The sequence below is a fragment of the Carassius carassius genome, chromosome 28, assembly GCF_963082965.1.
Source record: "Carassius carassius chromosome 28, fCarCar2.1, whole genome shotgun sequence".
Lineage (NCBI taxonomy): Eukaryota > Metazoa > Chordata > Actinopteri > Cypriniformes > Cyprinidae > Carassius > Carassius carassius.
In genome coordinates this window covers 11,258,707-11,280,078 of record NC_081782.1, presented here as the reverse complement: position 1 = coordinate 11,280,078, position 21,372 = coordinate 11,258,707, and the positions used below count along the sequence as shown (strand labels likewise).

Genomic DNA, 21,372 nt, shown 5'->3' with positions numbered 1-21,372 from the left:
GCACCACTGGCCTGTATGTTGTTTCTTATTACTTTTATGTTTTATTTTGGGTGGAAGCATTGAATAAGGTCTTCTCTTTCTGGCTGTGAGATCACAAAACAATGGTGAAAATCCCCCAAGTCCGCCTCACAGGATGTGTTAAACATACGTTATCTCACTGCATTGGCTCCCTTCACTTTAGAAAGGCACAAACGGCTTTTGCATTACTGCGCTTGTGGCTTACCTCAAGTCCCATTCACCCGAGTTTCAGATCCAGTCTCTACACCCTAAATTACTGTCTGCATATATTTTATATTCACTCCATGCTATAAATTACTGTCAGTGCACTTCACACTGTGATATGCACTTGCATAACCTTTACGTGTGCAAACGAGATGTTTGGTGTTTCTGTGCTTATTTATTAGGTTTAAGACCTTATCTGATTTGCTTTTGCTTGCGCGTTTGCCCTGTTTGTATGTGTCCCACATGTGATGTACAGCTACATTATCATGGCATGTGGGATCAGTACAGATTTTATGGCTGTATTGCTCTCATGGGTCAATCTGTCTGGCAGTTAATAAGCTGAGGAGCCATCCTACTGTCACCAAATGCCATAACCCTTATTTAACCTCTGGTATTACGCTAACCCTAAGCTATAGTAAAACACAATCTTGGGTGAGATGCTGCTATGATGGATAGTTGATGTGTTCTTTGTGCTGCTATTTAGTTTATCTCTTGTTATATTTGTGTGTTTTCCTTTGTTGTTGCAGGCTGCTACCCCTGTCCTGGGCCCAACCTCAACCCTATAGCTCTGGGAAGCCGGTGGTTGGCCTATGCTGAGAACAAGGTAGTAAAAACACCCAGTATTTTAAACAAATCTGAATGCACCAAAAATACCTTTTTTTATTTTTAGTAACACATTTTGTTGTGCACCATCCAGATGTTTTATGCACAAGAACATGGCCTTTGTTAATGCTCAGCAGCATCTAATAGTCTGCCTAATAGTTCAGGCCTTCCTTGAGATGGATTTGTTGCTGATAGTTTGTTGTTTTGCTTAACCTTAAATCAAACTACAGCCTTCTTATGAATGTTTTTATTTCTTACCTACTGCCCATATCATTATAAAGACAATGTGTGCCATATCAATATGAGCTAACAATATAATATGACATATTATTATTAAGTAGACCCTTGATTCACCATCATTTATGTAATGGGTGCGGTTTGTTTTCCTTGGAGAGGCCACTTGCTGCTTAATAATGGACAGATGGGACAGTGTGTCTGGGCAAAGGTAATGAGTTTCTGGCCAATGGTAGCTGAAGTGTTGTATAGGTCTGGGACATGGACCCTAGAGGGAGTGCATCGTAGAATGGGGCTGAAGAACTGTTTGTTGTCCTAATGGCATCCTCCTCCTCCTCTTTCTCACCGTGCCCGTCTGCAGACGTCGTGGCGCGGGCTGTGACAGGCCTCTGTGGGTTAATGAGTGCTGGGGAGCTGAAAGGTTCTGGTAGATAATGTGACTCTGTTCTGTCTCTGTTTGTGTGTGTGTAGCTGATCCGGTGTCATCAGTCCCGTGGTGGGGCCTGTGGAGATAATGCCCAGTCCTACACTGCCACTGTCATCAGTGCTGCTAAAGTGAGTATGCGCTTCTTACCGCTGCTGTGACCAGTCACAGTCTTCAGCACGTGGACGTTGCGTAAAGAAGTATTTGCCAACCTAAGCCATAAATAAATGTAATATAGATAGAATAAGCAAACTTTTATAGTAATGCATTTCACCTAGTGCTGGGCGGTAAACCAGTTCGTTACGATGTTAATTTTGAATATACCGCCATACCGGTGTATTTAATTACTCAGCGTTCAGAACTAACGTTATGCTGCGCCGCGGCCTTGCGACACTGTTTCAGACGGACCCTTTACAATGTTATATACATATGCACTGCAGGCAGATTATGCATATATAATATCCAGTTTATGCAAGTGCTGTCGGGCTAAAATTGTCGCCAAAGGCGGCGACATGAGCAATTTGCTCCAGCACCTTAGCCGCAAGCACATCTTGGAATATCAACCAGCAGAAAATGCATTGTACACCTGATTATGCATAAAAAAAAAAAAAAAAACGTCATAAACCGAAAAAACGGTATAATTTTATACAAAAAAAAACAAAAACGGTATATACATTTTTGGTCAAACCGCCCAGCACTAATTTCACCCCAAATAAAAATCTTTTGAAACATGAATGGGTTATTTAGGGAAAAAAGTAATACCTGTCTAGTTTAGAGAAAAGCATTATTTATTTGTCTAATCCACCCATTCTAAATCCATATATTTTGAGTGGCTTTAGTGTCCAAATAGGATTTGAGGCCACATATGTTTGATCAATACTTGAGATTATTTCAGTTGTGTCTTGCTGACTTGTTTGTGAGCATTATTCATTTTGTTTTATATGATTAAAACCAGCCATTCTTTTGTAAAATCCGACATTTATAACTGTTGGTGCACTGCGTTTAAAAATCATTCAATATTGTGATGAAATCATTACTGTTCATTACACTGGCCAAACTTTTTAATGTTTTTTTTTCATTTATTTTTTTTAACTGTTGCGCTTTAAGGACATTCAGTATGATCACACTTTTCTTTCTAAGATACGATTGGTTTAGTAATCCTTAGCTGCGTTACATTAAATCTTGATAAACCTGTTTCCAAGGCATGGAATCAGCTTAAACCTTATAAGTTTTATCTGGCCCTTGCAATTGTGTTTTTTTGTTTTTTTTTACACTTGTGTATTTTCAGTCATGCTTTCTTTCCTGTTTGCACTGCCCTAAATGAAGCTCATAATGTGTGCTGTTCCACTCACTTTATTCATATATAGCATCCTAGAGCAGTCTTGGCGTATTCCTCAGTGATTCAGAGACCCACTAGAGTTCATTTAGTGGTGCCAGAACCTTGGTGCTTAACCTTTCATATGGTTCCAGTCTCCTCTCCTTGTTGCTTAATTGATTTATTAAGCCCACATCTGTATTCCCTGGCCGCAGGCCTGATCACTGCCTAACGAGCGCTAACGGCTTACGTGAGAGAAGTACCATTAGCCTTAATGGCGGTATACATCAAAAGGAGCACAGCAAAGGTTAGCAGAGAGGAAAACAAGGTTAAAAAAGCCTTGATACGCAGACAGGCCGTCTGCAGACGGGGCTATGATTTATAACCATCTCCTCCACTCTGACACACGGTCCCTGTGCTGAGTGGCTCTGAGTGCGGCCGTCTGGGGGCCAAGGGGCCATCTCCCATCAATCCTGTAACGCAATCACAAAAAAGGAGGGGGAGGGTGCCTTTTGCAAAAATTGAATTCTTGCAAGGCACAGATTGTGTAAATGAGTGTGATGTGACCAAAAGAGAGATGTCATTGTGCCAGCCGCAATTCTGCATGAGCGGGGTGCCCCAGGGCTCCGTTTTCAGACCTCTGCTGTTGTGAACTGTGTTTGGAGTAAGTGGATAGCACAGCTTAAGTAGGGTCTCCTCTAGTTCTCACTTAATGGAGTGAGCATTGCTCTATGTGTGTGTCTGTCTGCCAAGGCCCCGGAGAGCTTAATCAGGCATTCAGGCCAAGCGGCAGCGTCAATACCTCGTGGCGCCTGTGTTTGTTGGGCCCTTTGGAGAATGACAAGCCCACTAACTGACTGTGTGTAAATTGCTTTGCCCCATCAATTATTAAGAGAAGCGTTTGCCTCCTAATTGATCAACACTAATGTGTTTTCTAATCACTGCAGTTAGAGTTTTTAGTGCTAATCCAAACAGTCCCCATTGATCAGGGTCGGCGAGGGGAGGGGGCCCACTGGCTGGTGGCAGACACAGGCACTGACCGCCGTGCCAGAATTCGGACATCTCTTCTCAGCTCTCTGCTCAGAGTAAACATCAACACTCACTCGCACAAACACTAACCGTTAGACTACACGGCTAACTCACACACCTGTCTGTTGACATTGCCTCAAACAAGACTGGATGCAAACATGTTTTTTAGGTCATTGCTCAACAAAATGTCTGGATGTGCAAACATTGTTTGCATTATTGATTTGAGTGTTGCAATAGTACTTATGTTTAGCTGGCACAAATGTTGCTGAATTAAAGTTTTTTCTTTCAGCCTTCTGCATGAATTAATGTTGTACTCTTGTACTAAAATGTATCGCATGGATGGATCTTTAATAGGATAGTTCACCCAAAATGAAAATTCTGCCATTGATTACTCACCCTCATGGATTTCCAAACCCGTAAGACCTTCGTTCATCGTTGGAACACAAATTAAGATATTTTTGCTGAAATCTGAGTGCGTTCTGACCCTGCATAGACAGCAACGCAACTGAAATGTTGCATGAAACTGAAAAGGCCCAGAAAGGTATAAAGACATCATTAAAATACTCCATGTGACATCAGTGGTTCAACCGTACTTTTAAGAAGCTCCGAGAATACTTTTTGCATGCAAAGAAAACAAAAATGATGGCTTTATTCAACAATTTCTTCTCTTTCGTGTCAGTCTTCGACACGTGTTCACTAGAGTAACACAACACATGCATGTGGTGCAGCTGCCTGAGCCTTGAATGTGTCCGTTGCATTTCTGTCTATATGCAGGGTCTGAAAGCTCTCCGATTTCAGCAAGATATATCTTAATTTGTGTTCCAAAGATGAATTTAATTGCCCAAACTTTATTTCTTTTTTTCAGTTTTAGTTTTAGTTTTTGTAAAAAAGTAATTTTTGTTTCTGTTAAAAAAAAAAAAAAAAAAAAACACTACATTACTATCACTACTATCTTTTTGATTTTTAAATATATTTACAGTTTGTGTCTCTGTCTTCCTGTCAGACATTGAAGACGGGCCTGACAATGGTGGGGAAGGTTGTGACCCAGCTCACCGGTACACTGCCATCAGGGGCAACTGACGAGGAGAGCACTGCCCATAGTGGAACCCGCCGCAGCCCTCACCAGCCTGGTGTGGTCACCATCATAGACACACACACTGTAGGAGAAGGACAGGTATGAAATGCTCACTCATACATAATAATCTGTACATTTCTTTCCAGGGATGGAGGTTTGTGAATGATGGGATTTCTAGCATGCAACAGTATCACAACAGTGTGTCTGTTTATGGTACTTTCTTCATCCATCTGACCTTGATCCGAAAGAACCCGGATTCATTCCCCTTTTCTCCGAGATAAATAATCCATTAATCCTATTCATAACTCATTCAGTATTAGTGCTTCTTTTGGCCCAAGGGGTTTGTCATCACATTGTCATAAGAGCACATGCTTCACCGTTCGTTCACAGACTCCGTGCCAGGCCGCAGTCTCCTGATCTCATGATTTAGCCACTTCCTGTGGCTGTTTCCCCCTTGGCTGGCAGCACCATAGTCTTTTAGCATGAGATCACAGGCAGGTCATTGCAGTGAGATCACAGGCAGGTCATTGCAGAAGCATTACGGAAAAGGTCTATTTTTTCTTTTCTTTTTCACCAAGGCCTGAATGTGTTAAAAGAGGACATGTAGGTGTGTGACACATGAGCATTTTAATAGAGCACTAAGTTTAAAGGCTAAATTTAATATTTGCAGTTTCTCTGTTCAAGGATTTTTACTTGGAGAAAGGTTAAGTTGGAACAGGTTTCATTAGCCTGTTGATTCTGACCCATGTAAATAGATCCTCCCATTTAGTGGGCTGTGAAAAATGTGATAGTTAAACCCTCGATTCCCCAGAGAGTCTACCGCGACCCGATTGACATGTTACTCTTATTTAGAGGTGTGGTTTATTGTGCTTATTTATAAACCTATACCACTCTGATTTACCAGAGTCAACACTTTCTAAGAGGTTTCCTGTGTTTATATCGCCATCCGCTCCAAAGCGAACCTCACAAGAAGCTGCGCTCCTCCCAAAGCGGACTACTCATGTTTTTAATGTTCACACAAAGCATCTTTATGGAATTTACTGTCAGTGCCATTCTCCCATGACTCCAGCAGTGGTCTTGGCATTTTTTCCCCTTCTCCCACACTCCCAGTCTCAGGGGACACGCCCCACCCCCTCATCAGCATCATCCACCTCTTACAGCTCTGTTTTTCCTGCAAGATGTTTATTTGCTCATTGGAGCTATCCGCACACAAATACTTTTCCGAAGCGATAGTATATTCCTGTACGGAACAACATTGTCTGTTTTAGCCCCTAATAAAAGTGATCTGGTTTGTGTCACAGGAGCATTTTTTTGCAGTCTGAAATGAATGTCTGGGTTTTAAAGCAAGGCTGTTTTTTGTTTGGACTGGATCCTATTAAAAGCTGCCTTGCTCCTTAATGCAACACTCCGCTACATTTATCACTCTTCTCTCCGGCTGTCTCATGTCTGGGCTTAGTTATAATCTCTTTCATGAGCAAATTTAACAGAAGGCCACTGACCAGAGAATAGTCCCTTATGAGCAACACACTCTCCCTTTTCTTTCTGTTTTGCTTTTCGAGTTTCATAGGCTATTTGAAAGATATCAGAATTTATATTGAATTTTAATATTTACACCCATTTTGGAGAAATGTTTTGATATTTAAAATGCAAAAAAAAAGTACTACTTTTTGTTCAGTTGTAATTTTTTTATTTTTTCATATTTGATTTATTAAATACAAAAGAACATTCTTATTTTTTATTTTTACTTTTGTACTTTTTGTTGTTATTTTATTTATTTATGTTATTGTTTTGCTTTTTTGTATATTTTATATTTGGTTTATTGAATGAATAAAGAAAAAATGAACATTGTTTATTCTTTCACTTCTTTTCTTTCTTTCTTTCTTTCTTTCTTTTTTCTTTCTTTTTTGTAGTAATGCACATGTGGATGACGGATTCACATTACAGTTCTTTTAACTGGGAGCTATTAATCTCTTTGGGGTATCAAAACGTGAAGAGATACTATAGAGTTTCTTCCTGCTGTGTTTGTTTTAACTCCTTCAACATGGCACTTTTTCTTCCTGTCTGATACAGAACTGTTGCTCTGTGGGCTTTGGTAGAATATGCACACTGATCACAGTGGTCATGTGGTTTAGTCTTTATTTCTTTGAAACCATGTTCATAAGACACACCAACGTATTTGTGGACATCTTTTAAAAATGTCTATTTGAATTCCATAATGAAACTATTTTGCCGAACATGCGTCATTTAAAGCTAGATTCTTCCAGTGTGGATTAAAGTAGACACAAGGATAATTGTTAAGCACCCGCAAGTGGACAAGATGTTTAAAGTTGAATGACATGATGGGTAATGGATGATGATCATTAAAAAAAACACACACACACACACACACACACATACACGGAAACCTTTTCAGCTCCATACAGTGGAACACAGCTTGGAACAAACTTTGTTTTAAACAAAATGCCAAAACACATCTTTGTAAAACTGATTTAATCTTTTGTAACTGTGAAGATCAGATTGCACGGGCCACTATAGAGCTAATGACCAGCTATGTGTCTAAAACACTGAGACTGGAGGTAAACAAGAAGTCAGCTTTTATTTATGTAGCTCCGTCAACTTACTGTAGCTTTATTGTGTGTTTTCTGGGTGTATATGTTTCAGGTTCTTGTTAGTGAGGATTCTGATGGAGAAGGAGTGATTGCGCATTTTCCAGCACACGATAAGCCTATATCCTGTATGGCGTTTAATCCGAGTGGTAAGTGAACACCTCATTTTGATGCCTCACTGAGTCCTACCAAAGCACAAAACTCTAGGCACTTGGTTGGCAGGCGTTTACATGGTCTTAAAGGGGACGGGATGTGGCTATCCCTTGATTCTTTTGAATTAAAACAGTTTGATATACAATGCAGATTTATTCAGTTCACAATGCAAAGTTCTCTTCATAGTCCACCCAGAGCATTAATATAAACTGTATTGACCTGCTCTGATAACTACCACTGTACAGCACTGGTATGTGCAAGTTAGACAATCATAAAAGAGTGCATTTTCATATAGAAGTCTTAAAGGTACAGTACGGATAGTTAAGATTCTGTCATCTTCTTATCTTTCTGTCTTTCCAAACCTCTATATTTCTTGCCTTTGTGGAACACAACTGGAAGAATTAAATGGAGATGTTGACTTCTTTTCAATATGGTCTTTCAAAGTTACATTTTATTTTTGGTTAAGCCATTCCTTAAATTCTAAGGGTGAAAAATGGTCACTTAAATCTAAAGTTTGACACTTTTTTTTAATGCAGAAAAGGTTGTTTAATATTAAAAGTGGACTTCCGAATGATACAAAAGTGTAAAATAAGGCCCGTTTGAGAAGGAGATGGCGGTGTCAGTCATGTCACCTTTTTACATGTAACCTCATCTTGTTCTATAAACGTTACTGTCTGCTTGGCCCTTAAGATCTCTTGTTCTGAAAAAAGTAGCCATTGTGTGTCTTCTGATGAATATACCCCCAGGCACATAGGTCACTGTCATTTCTCCCTCTTTTTCCTCTTTATCCATCCTTCTCTTTCTTTCCTCTTGTCTCTCCTGAACACGTAGTGGAATATTTAGTGATCATTGATCTTGTTCATGTCTGTCTCTCTTGAAGTGTATTAAGGTCAACAAAGCCCTCTGTCTCTGAAATACCCCGAGCACTGAACAGGTACAGTTTCATACCTTAAAGATGAGAAGAGCAGTGCTATTCAGAAGGCGTAGGACGGGCTCATAATTCTTTGTGCATTTAGACAGCCATGTCACAACCTGTTTTAGTCATTATAAGAGCCGTTATTCATTACCTGTTGGATTTTGCACCTTGATTTTTATTTATATTCAGCCTCTATTTCATTTTATGATTCTTTCCTGCTTGAGCACCATGGCTTTATCTCGCTAGGCTATGGCTTCAACTGTTTCATGGATTTTATGGGGAAAATACAGTAAAACTGTGGCAGCGTTGTCCTCAACCCGCCCTTGAACTAGCGTCTTGGCTCATTGTGATAGGCAGTTATCTGATCACGTTTCAATTTTACATATAGTCATGTTTGTTTCTCCGGATATCCAGTCCAGTCACAATGGCTCATTGTGAGGTGTGTGTCACAGATCGAGAGTCCTTCTAATAAGAAGGTGCTGAAAGCTAATGATAGCCATTGCCCTTAGTGAAATCTTTCACATATCTGTCCTTACCAAGAAATACTATGGGAGACTGTGTACATTAGTACACAGCTCCAGGTGCAGATGATTTTTGCATCGGGTTACTAAAAGATTGTAAGGAAATGGTGCATATCTTGGTACATCAAAACATTCCTGATTGATGTTCTGTATCAACCGCACAGTATTGAACTGATGCCAAGTCATGCCACAGAACTCGTGCCTGTGAGCTGAGACTGAGCTTGGGTGCAGTAATATTATAAAGAGGATTTATGCAAAGAGCAGTTTAGAGCAAGTAAATATAACTTAATCATTTGATTTATTAATTAAATAAAATATTTGATTTCTTATTATAAAATACAAATTTGTGGACTTTGACATTGATTTGCTTATTTTTTTTATTAAATGTATCTTTATTTAAAATAATTTATTTTAATTACAGCTCTATACTGTTATTGTCATTGTCTCATTTATTTCAAATCCTTTCTATTTCTAGAAACTTTAATTTCTTTTGTTTGTTCACTATACTTAAATATAAGTCAGAAGATTGTCTATATACATATATAATTATTATTTATTATAAGTGATTTCTGAAGTTATCTATTAAGACTTACCACTAACCAGTTTTTTTTCTGTAATATTTTATTAAATCCTATTCATTTTTTTCTTCTCAGTTTCTGAAGCCCCATATTTTTACCTTCTAATTTTTCAGCATTATTGAACCATTGCATTTTTGAGTTGAGTATAAGATTTTAAGAATTTCACACTTCTAATTAGATTGTCCTGACCTCATTTTGGATGGAACATGTTTGTCTCTAGGTGGCGCTATTGGTTAACCTTTAGACCTCATAGTTGCAAGCCACCTTTTCCCCATTAGCATGTGTGCAGCAGAAGGTGGAGGTGGTGGTGAAGTCACTGTCCCTGTCCCATCACTAGGGTCAACTGCACTGGAACTTTCAGCCCAGTAGTCCTTTTATCTTCATAAGTCAGTGAAAAGTGCTTTGGATCACAGGGCAAAGCAAACATACAGTCAACAATCAAGGCCTACTCAGGGACATTTACTTGTACAAATATTAGTGCAAATGTGTGTTTTTCTTAGTTCAACAAAGAATTGAAGGTCACAATAAAAACAAGTGTGACTACATAACCGGCCTATCAGTCTGAAATGCTGCAGAGAGAATTATGTGAAGAGCTCGACCTAATAGTGTAAATGCATGTGTGAGAGCCCACACCAGTATTATCAGTAAAACTGTGAAGAAAAACAATCATATGCCATAATTTTCCAGCCAAAGTGTGTTTATGATTTGATGGCTAAAAATGCTGGTAACACTTTAGCATTAGAGAGCCATTCTCACTATTAACTATTGGTTTATTAGCATGCCTAGTAATAACATATTGGCTGTTTATTAGTACATATAAAGCACGTGTTCTGCTTGACCATATTCTACATCTCTAATCCTACCCAGTCCCTAAACTTAACAACTACCTTACTAACTATTAATAAGCAGCAAATTAATAGTTTATTAAGGCAAAAGTTGTAGTTAACAGTTTATTAATAGCAAGAGTTGGACTTGAAAATAAAGTGTGAAAATTATATATAATTTTTATATAATTTGGTGAACAAAACATTTTTTTGACACACACACGCACAAAATGTTGGTAAACATATATTCATGATTTATTATACTTTTTTTTTATAGGTACACTACTACTCAAACGTTTTTGAACGAGCCCTTATGCTCATCAAGGCTGCATTTATTTGATCAAAATACAGTAAAAAACAGTAATACTATGAAATATGACTTCTATGTTAATATATTTAAAAATATAATTTATTCTCGTGATGTTAAAGCTGAATTTTCGGCAGCCATTACTTGAGTCTTCAGTGTCACATGATCATTCAAAAATCATTTATAATATGCTGATTTGTTGCTCAAGAAACATTTCTTGTTGATTTTGAAAACAGTTTTTTTTTTGGTAAACTGTTATGACCCTTTTGCCTACAACTCTTTGAATTTATTTGAAATGTTTTTTTTACAATCACTTAATCGATTTAATGCCTTAATAAGAGTGTTAAATACAAATCCTTCAGGCTAACTGAAAAATATTGTTAAATACTGACCTGTGTTTGAGAATCACAGCTTTTTGGTTTCTCATTCTGTAATGTTTCGGTTACTCTTTCACTGAAAATTTGTAGTCTCAGATTAGGGAGGCCCCAGTCCTGGTCCCCCGAGTGCTGAGGCCCCAGTGTGGCCCTTTGTCAGGCGTCCTCTACCCTCATGTGGGAAGTGCTTTGGGGCGGATTGTTTTAGATAACAACGGGGTGCTGTAGACTTCAGACAGTTTAACCTTCACCTGTCAACTTTATTCAGAAATAATGGGATGTGTCTGTTATCACCTCATTTTCTCAGGCATAAATCGAAAGGGCTATAATAATTGTTTTGAGTTATGAAATCGTTTGGCACCAGGAAGGCTGGAAGAAATCCTCGTAGTCCTCGATACAAAAAAAAGCCTCTAGATATGCTGCTGACTAACAAGGTTCCCCGAGACTGGTGTTCACATGCATGCTGTAATTTACGTTCCTGACATCATTAACACATGATCAAAACCAGCTCTTTGAGATTCGCAAGAAATGCCTCCTCAGCACTGTGAAGGAACGTGAACGGCGGCTTGATTCTTTTAAATGAGAAGTTTAGCCTCGTCCGCCTAGCCTGACTTGTCCAAACTTAACTATGTTGAAGCCACAGTTGAAAGTGTCACTCTGGCCACAGGGATGACCGCAGCTCCATCCGGACGGTTTTGATTTCAGAAAGGGAAAAGGCAGACTTGAAAAGAAACAATGTGGCGACTTGACATTGACTGGAACGTGCAAACCTCCACAAAAAAAAAAAAAATCTAAAGCACTTATGTAAGAAATCCAACTCAACAGTGTGTGTTGGATGAAAAACAGAAAGGCGAGGGTAGAAAATGTTGGCCAGTTTGGGTAGCTGGCGCTTGTGCTGTGGTGTTGGAGCTTCTATTCATAGGCGCATAATTAAAGGATGCTGCTCCGAAAAGCAGCGTGCAGGACTCACTTTAGCCAGAGTATCTGTTTTTCACTCCTTGTCCTCTTCTGCTGTCTCTTCTTCCATTTGAGGATGTTTCTACAAAGTTTAAATGTCGCTAAACTGGTCTTAATCGATAACAGTGAGCGATTGGTGTGAGGGTACGGTCGCGTGCAGTGCAAGGGTGGACAGGTCTCACGGCCCATGAGACTCACTGTAATTCCGCTCAATCACGGAACTGATAAGCATCAAGGAATCTGCTCTTGTTTAGCTCAGTTCATCCTGGCAAGTGTTTGCTTGCGGGTTCTTAAAGGGGAAGGGTGATCTGAAGTGCCTGTTTGTCTGTTGCGGATGTGGCCTTTCTAGCACCCACTCCCATGAGTCACTTACAAACACCCAGCTGGAATGTTTTAGATTTTAGATTCGTGTTGTCTAGAAAACAAAATATATAGGAAAGCTGAATAAAAAAAGGTTATGATGTAAAAAAAAAAAAAAAAAAAAAAAAAAAGACATCTTTAAGAGATTTATTTTTTTAAACTTTTTTTTAATGGTGACAGCGACATAACGACGTAATATGCAGTTCTGTTTTTCCTTGAGTTTGTAATAAGCCATGTCTTCTTGCAGAGGTAGCAATTAAGGATGGATCTGAACTCATATGCTTCATTGAAAAAGCTTGTTTGTGGAGTTTAGAGACTATCATTTTGTAAGATTCACACACACTTGTCTGTGTGTGTGTGTGCGTCTGTGCGTGTGTGTGCGCGTGTGTGTGTGTGTGTGTGTGTGTGTGTGTGTGTGTGTGTGTGTGTGTGTGTGTGTGTGTGTGTGTTTTAACGGGGCTGTGACCATGTATCACATTCCATTTTGTGCCGTGCCTGAGCACAGTGGGACAGTCAGCAGGGATTAAAGGCCCAGGCTGAGATGTCGCCTTTTAATGCACATTGCAAGTGAAGAGCAGGACATTAGTGGAATTTGCCTGGAGCATGAGCTCTATTTTATAATGGCATTATGAAATCTGATGATGTGCGTATATATTTTTTTCAATTTCTTTTATTTTTTATTTTTGTCCATCTTTCAGATATTTTTCCCCCATATATATAGAAATTCTGCAAAATAGCTGTTAAAATCCCTGGACACTCCTCGTTTTGTTTAAATCTTATTTTAATTCTTTATTTTATTTTATTAAAATAAAGTGAGGAGTTGACATTTTAATAGTCTTCAAGCAAGGATGAACAAACATGTTAACCAACAAACTATGACTGTGACAATTCATTTTTTTCTTTCATTTAATAAAAAAAGTCAGTTAAGCTACAGTGTTGAAAATTGCATTTCCAGACATACTAACTGTCCAACAAACAAACTAGAAGTTGTCTCATGGCTGTTTTTTAATGGTGTTTTCAAAAGGCGGTAAAAGCAGTGTCTTGTGAAGTCTTTACCTCAGTTTTATAGTTGTTAAACCTTAGACGCATTGGTTTCAAGGCTTCAATGGAAACATCCTCCCTGATCCCCCTTCCATTCCTCTTGACCTGAGAAGAGTTACTTCTCTTCTTCACCTCTAGTTTCTAGCTTGTTTTTGTAGGAAGGATTGCCTGTGTGGACCACATTTTTGCTGACAGCTTTATGCTTTTACGCTTAGAGGCTTTTTAGCAGTTGAATTAGTTTGGTTGGCCGATTGGCTTTAGTCTCCAAAAGTTCCACCAGATTCCCAAGGAACATCCAACATTAGTTTTCCAAACACCTCAGCTGCAATGAATGATCCATTGTCCTGAGAAAATCCTAAGGTCATCCCCCAAATTAAGGGCATTAAAATGAAAGCGCAGTATAAAGAATTGTGGAATCGTATTTGCTGTGGTAAATGTTTCAGAGGATTAATTAGCTAACAGAAACCTTTAAAATAAAGGATAGCGATGAAATGGAAAGAGATTATAGCGACTGTCTGTTTCCTGAGAAAGGATTACTCTCTTTCCATACTCCTCCTTTCTGCAGTCAGACTCTTATCTAGAGATTGCGGTTTAGCTCATTTATTTGGGGCTTTCAAAAATCACACAAAGGCCTGTTTTAGGCTGACTAAGCTTTTTAAGGAGACTGTGTTTTTTCACCGCTGAGCGTAAAATAGATTTGTACTGCTGTCAAGCATCAACTGCATTTTGTGGCCATAGACATATCCACAACAAGAACCTAGGAGAGTGATTTCATGGCTGTATAAATTGTTAGCTGAGGATAACAAGGCAGTGTTCACAATTAACACTTGGCAAATGCCACATGCAATAAAAATTTTATTTATTTTTGCATCGTATTTAATGTTGCCATTTGGACTACGGCGTATTGTGAGAATGGTAATCAGACTGGTGTAAATAATATTGAGTATGTCTAATCATACAAAATAATTTACTAAAGACCAAGAAATTTGTCGTGGGCAACTTTTATTAACTCCAAAACTCAGTAGCCGCACATATATGGAAATCATCTTCATCTCTTATAAATATATAGTTTTGGGGAGTAAGTAGTTACATGTACCGGTAATGGGATTATGTAATTTAATTTCAAAGTAAATGTAACTAATCTATTAGTTACTGAGAAAAAAAAAATTGTAATTAAATTAACAGTTTCTTCTGAAAATGTTAATGATTACAATGGTTAATGATTACATTTGAATATTTTCTGTCAAATTTATGTTGCTTTGCCTATTTTTGATGTGCATGATGCCTTCTGCCATTTTAAGGGCATTTAGTAAAGTGTTGCTATTTTGATGCTTTTGATTTGTTCTAATTTGAATTTTCAGCGCAACGCTGAAAGCTTGAGGCTACAAACTGTCTAAGAGTTGCCACAATGGCGAATGATAGAAATGTATTCCAGTTTTTTTTTAAAAAGTGTGTCCAGTGCTTTAAAATTACATTTTTAGAATCTTAATTCAAGTGATGAAGGATTTTTAAAGTCTGACACATAAAATGTTTGAAAATGATTAACAGTTAAAAACATTCATTAGAAATTTTAAAAAGTAATCAGAAATAATCAACATTTAATAAAATAATTGAAATCGTTACACTACTTTGTTACATTTTAAATAAAGTAACTTGTAATCTGTAACCTATTACATTTGCAAAGTAACCTTCCCAACAACATATGTGTGTGTGTGTGTATGTGTATGTATATATATATATATACACACACACACACACACACACACACAACTTATCCCGGGAAAGTCTGATGCCTTAGACAGAATTTCCTCCAAAAACAGCTCAGGAAACATGAATAAAAAAGTTTGCAGATTCCGTGTGAGCCTAGTGATAACCTCCACATCCATCCTTCCTTAATGGACGTGACCTCGTGGTCACCTTGGTTACGCCGATTCTCTAGAAGGCGAATTTCGTTGAAGTGTTGTATTAAAGTAATGATTGCCTCCTGCTGAGAAAAAGGCCTTTATGATCTATTAATATTCAAGCGCTTACAGGTGGTTTGGCTGTAAAGCAAATACATAAACATTCTCCTTCGTTACACTTGAATGTGGATCAAATGAACCGTGGGCACATTTTTCCTCCTCCCGCCTACTTTTTTCCCCTCCCTTCCTCAGAGCTCTCAATTGAATTGTGGATGTGGTTTCGTAGCTAAGAGCACTGAGTGCCTCTCCAAGCCAGCATGCCCACATGAGCAGTGTACCATGCTTGAAGAGCATATCCTTGGTACCAACATGCCTAGATAAACAGTGTCCCTGGCCATACGAAGCTGTGAGACGTGCTCACAAGCCCCTTCTGGAATCCGCAGCAGTCATCCCTGCCGGCCAGAGAAGTGGAAACTGGAGACGGCATTACATCTGCCCGGCTCACCGCGAGACATTGCACAGTCACTGCGCCAGGCCCCAATCTGCCACCCTGTCCTCGACTCCACACACACACAAACACGAGCCGCCTCCAGGCTGGATCAAACAGCCCAGCTTTTAGAAGTTCTCACTTAGTCTGTAAAAGATTAACAAGTTATTGACTGCATGTTGACCCATGCCGGTCTCCTCCTCTCCTTAGTACTGTTATCTGATGGTTGGAGTGAGGGTGGCCTCCGGACTAAGTGAGTGTTGCTCGCTCCAGGCTTGAGTGGGCGGCTTTGATGTGAGATGTGCAACCCTGTGTGTGTGTTCCACAGCTTTCATAAACACCTCCACAAGTGCAGCATGACAGGAGAGGAGGCCGTCCAATGGACTAACAAAGGACCACAAACACACATGCACGCACGGTCGTGCTTTTACAACTAATGTGGGCAGCCACAAGGACAAAATGCTGTGATTGATGTGTTTATTTGTTCTTTTTTTTTCTTTGCATAAAGTTCGTGTCTGCGGTATTAGAGCGCACCGATTCCCAGCGTCCGCTCTTTAAAGGTTTATCCACATGTTTATAATTTGAGATTTCCTCTTTTTCAAAGGTCTTAGACGAGTGTTGTTAATTTGAAAGGGATACTTTTGTTTCAGTTTACGGACTTTGCCAAGTTGGAGGCCTCTGCTTGTCGTGCTGCTGAGATCATCGAGTTGGTCGGGGAGAATGGCTAAGACACTTTTGAAATAAAACATGGCTGTGAGGAGGTTTCGCAGATGTTTTGTGTTTAAAGACTTGTTAAGGGGAGAACAACAAAATGATGAATGCAAGTATGAAGAATTACTCTTCAATTTTTGGTGTCGAATTCCATTTTGTTTGGGATGCCTTTTAGCGAGAAACAGCCAAACCTGCTTGAAAGGATAATCTGGGTTACTTTATGTCTGCAATGTTTCGCAGTTCATATAAATGCAGGCCAACCTAACTTGCAGAAGTAAACTGCTTTTGATGACTTTCAACTTTAGAAGTTGTGAAATACAAATCGACAAACACAATAAAACTTTGTTTTTGTGTTTTTTTTTGTTTTTGTTTTACTGGGCACCATTTCGAAGTAAACAAAAATTTGTTAAGTATTCCAAAAATGTAGTGCATGAGGTTTTTTTTATATACATTATGTATATATACATATATTTATATACAGTTAGAGTGGGAATCAAGACTTTGTTGGGACATTATTTATCAGCCATTATGTTCAGCCACAGAATTAGACACTGATGCTTTTTGAATACGGCATTTCCCATTATGTATTATACAGCTTGGTTCATTGTTTTTTTGGGTAGCTCAAATACACGAAACCCCCATTTACTCACATAATTTCTCATTAAAAGACATAAATTACTCTCTTGCCTTGACATTGAGATGTTATAAATAGGATGTGTCAAAAATTGCTTTAACATCTCAGGTTCCTGAAATTTTATGGCTGCTTACCAGCACAGAGAAGCTCTCTTTTTAATTTAGCTTCCCACAGGCTAACCAACTGACGCCTCGTCGCGAGGCCCTGTATTTCAACGAGGCCACAAAAGCCCCATCGCTCGGTTTCCATTCTCCACTGGCTTTTGGAGAACAGAGTGTACCATCAGCAAACTTGTGTCCCAACAAGCTGGCCAAGCCTCATCTGTCAAAGCCAGGGTGAGCGCGAGAGCGGCTGGGCGGCGGGGTGAGGGAGAGGAAGCTCCCAGATAAACATACCGCAGCGCCTAAACTCCTAATCACTCTGCGCTTCCGTTTGTAGCCTCTATAATTAGAAGGCACTCTCTTCCATGTATTCCCAGTTGACGCAAATGCTTCTTGTGGCTTGGCACCTCATTTGGGGCGTGGGTTAGTTTATGGCCAGGCCGTAACTTGGTTTAGTCTTCTGATACAACATAAATAGCTAACCGCTGTCTAATTCACTGGCCGACTCTGTTTTTCTTTTTCATAGGCACAATCTCAGCATGACCCTTCCTTTTCTGCCACAACCCATCCCCCTGCTTCCTGTCTTACTGCTCAATGAGATGGCAAAGCCACACCTAAAGCAGATGCTATTCCTAAGTGTGAAAATGAAAATATCGTGGGCAGAAATAGGACAGATGAGCTCATCTAGAACGGGCGCTGTTCCATTCTCATGTGTGCGGGACTTCATCTGATCTTCGGACGATATCCTCCTTTTTAGATTTGTCAGACCACCCAATAAATGCTTGCCACAAATCAGACCCCTTTGTGAACTCGGCATTAGAGATTCAGCATTGGAAATTCACTAATTATTGTCATCCTAAATTACAGCAGTGAGATCGAGAGCCAGCGGCTAAATCCATCTTAATCGTAGTGTTGGAGAAACTTTCCAAAGCGGTAGTGACCAGACTTTCATGTGTGTGGAAAATAGCCTGTAGAGCTGTCACACTGTTTTTAGGAATAAGTTGTATGCGGCATTGCGTTGCCATGAAGGTTCACTTCAGGGTTTTTTTTTTTTCTAGTGTGGTTTAGTAAGTGTGTTGTTTACAGTAAGAACTTATACTTTCTGTAGTTTCACGAACTTCACATGAAAGTGGGAAAATGAGAGGCCCTGTCATCAGAGGTTCCACTTGGGTTCTCCTGCGGTTGTGTTTAAAACAGATCCATATACTCTTTGGCCCGAACAGCTGAGGGAAGATCTTGGCATGCAGTTAATTCTAGAACACAAATTGCAGTGAAATACGATTACCCTTTACAACCATGTAAACGTGTCTCATGAAATGCTCAGTACTTGACGCCAGTCTGGGTGCCATCGTTTTTGACTTGCAGTATGCTCTTCTCAGTATAAGCCCAGAATTGGTGCTCTTAAGCAAGTAAATGTTTAAATGAGATTTTTATATATATATATATATATATATATATATATATATATATATATATATATATATTTTTTTTTTTTTTTTAGAGTGGCACTTCCTGCCACTTTCATTGATAGATGAACATGGACTATCACTAGGCCACAATTCAGAAAGACTGAATTAAGTTTTATCCCATCACCAGTTCTCAAATCCACATGGTAAACCCCAAGAAAATGTAACAAGGGTTGGAGACTTAAAAAGCATGGAGAAACATTTCCGTTGCCTCAGGAAATAAATGCTGCATTGGTTGCTTTGAATGATCCATATTAATCCAGCATTATATTATTTTCCACTTGTATATAAATGATAATTCTTCAATTTCCTGAGGCTGTGCTAAGGTTTTATCCCAATTCCTATTGCTATATTTTCTTAAGTATGTGCCTTTAATCATGATGCTCCGAAACTTTAGATTTTTTATATTATCATTGAAATAAATTGCAGTTAATCTCAGAAAACTGTGATTAGTTATGTCACTTTTTTAAAAATTAATCACAGCCCTCAATTTATCACTCACTATTTCACAAATACTTTAGTTGTGCTAAGATGGTGCACTACGGTGAAATATAATGGCACTTTTCTTTTTCTGATCTACAGGTATGTTACTGGTGACTGCAGACACCCTTGGCCATGACTTCCACGTTTTCCAAATCTTGACTCACCCATGGGCATCTTCCCAGAGTGCAGTTCATCATCTATACACGCTTCACAGAGGAGAGACTGAGGCTAAGGTAAGAACACACATGTACACACATTTACATAAAAGCTTTACTTTCAGCTCTGTCCTTTAGCAGAGTTTGTTATGGAACAAACTCATAAACTTGTATCCTCCAAATGGAAGATGTATCAACAACAAAAAGAAACAGTCTTGCATTCAAGTAATACATGGATAGTGTGGGATATTAATTCAAACTTCAAAGCTCCTTGTTCCATCCTTTGCTCACACGCACATGCCTATGTACACTCAGGCTGTTTTCGGGGGAGTTATTGAGATGAAATATTGCCTTTCCGGACTCTTTTAATCATTAGCATAATCATTTAAAGTCTTTGTGGGCCACCCACAACTGTTTACGGTTGCCTGTGCTTGCATGGCTCTGGAAATGTGCAATTTGAACATGCTTTTCATCGTCTGTGAATCCCTGCATGTTATCTAAATACTGTCAAGAGACATAAGACTTGGTACCACTGAGCTCCAGAACACAGTACTTCTGTCTCAGGCTTTTTTGTAGTATGTAGGCAAGTGTATGTTAGACAAATAGTGTGGGTATGACCCATCTGATTGATCTTAAACATGACTATGAGATACATAGTCCCTTGTTACAGCAGTATACATGAAAAAATGAGTGTAACTGCAATCTGAAGATCTAGTTACTGTTCAACTGTCCACCAACTAAAGGTTAAGAGCATCAAGGATTTTCCATATTCACAGCGCATTCATTTTTTTGTACCTGGAGAACTTTTGCCCCCAGTTCAAAACACATTTACGTGGATCCATGTGAGATATTTGTGCTCTCAGCAGTTAGTCTTTGCTTATTCTAAAACTTCCTCCCCTGTGGCTCCCATGTTCAGTTTTCAACACTCTGGAATCCGATGACCTGAAACTATTAGTGTTGCCAATGTGTTTTCAATCACCAAGGCTGCAAAAAAAGAGAAAAGTTGCTAAAAATACCTCAGACTGCTCGTGAGAGCTTAGATTGTGTTCCTGACCGGAGCTTTTACTCTTGCACCTTGGGGTCAAGCTTGGGGCTTGTAACATCTACCATATCTTAGGCTATGAGGTCCTGGACGAGAGGACATTCCCACTGGGACAATATGGTCGCGCTTGTGACTTTACACCACTCTCTCTTTAATCCCTGGGAATAGGCCCTTTGCAGAACTGAACATAGGCTCCGGAATTTTCCCATTTCATCCCAGCTTTATAAATTACGAATTTAGAACAACTATTGGCGTTATTTGAAACAGAATTGATCTTTTTAATTTGTCCATCCATTTTTGCCACATTTAAACACAACTTAAAATATAGTTTACAATTTACAACTAGAACACAATTGCTTCTATACTGCTGTGAAAACTAGAATCGTTAGTATCACCTGGCAGTTTTGATTGCTTGGAAAAGTAATAGCACATCTCTATTGAAGTCACATGATTTGAAACCCCACATTTTTTTTTTTTTTTTTTTTTATTCTTTAGATTGATTTTATCTGTATATAATTTTTTTTTATTTTTTATTTTTCACTTTAATAGTAAAAAAATTATTTTATATTTATTTACTGTATTAAGTCTTTTTAATATTTTTAAAATAATATTATTATAATTATTGTATATTAATATTTTGTATACTTGGTTACTAGTAGGGGTGCTCCGATCACGATCGGCCAATCATTATGCGCATCTCGTCAGTAAAGCCGGTTCTCTAATCAGCGGTAAATTCCATCAGGTATGTGATTTCACATAGAGCAGCTGTTACTACACAGAGCCGTTGTTAACTGACAAGCTGTGCAAATCCACATTCATTTTCAGCATTTATTTGAGCAACTTCTCAGTTAAC

The 21,372-nt window shown here is 38.8% G+C and overlaps 1 protein-coding gene across 5 annotated transcripts in view; it reads left to right on the top strand.

The window, feature by feature from the left end:
* The window catches only part of bcas3 (BCAS3 microtubule associated cell migration factor), a 224,824-nt gene that overhangs the window by 27,601 nt on the left and 175,851 nt on the right, over nt 1–21,372 (top strand). For all 5 annotated transcript variants that reach the window (XM_059514290.1, XM_059514289.1, XM_059514288.1 and 2 more), the window contains exons 10-14: nt 750–826; nt 1,531–1,614; nt 4,831–5,001; nt 7,564–7,657; nt 19,422–19,555. In XM_059514290.1, coding sequence (XP_059370273.1) covers nt 750–826; nt 1,531–1,614; nt 4,831–5,001; nt 7,564–7,657; nt 19,422–19,555 — 560 coding nt within the window. The remainder of the gene's footprint in view (nt 1–749; nt 827–1,530; nt 1,615–4,830; nt 5,002–7,563; nt 7,658–19,421; nt 19,556–21,372) is intronic.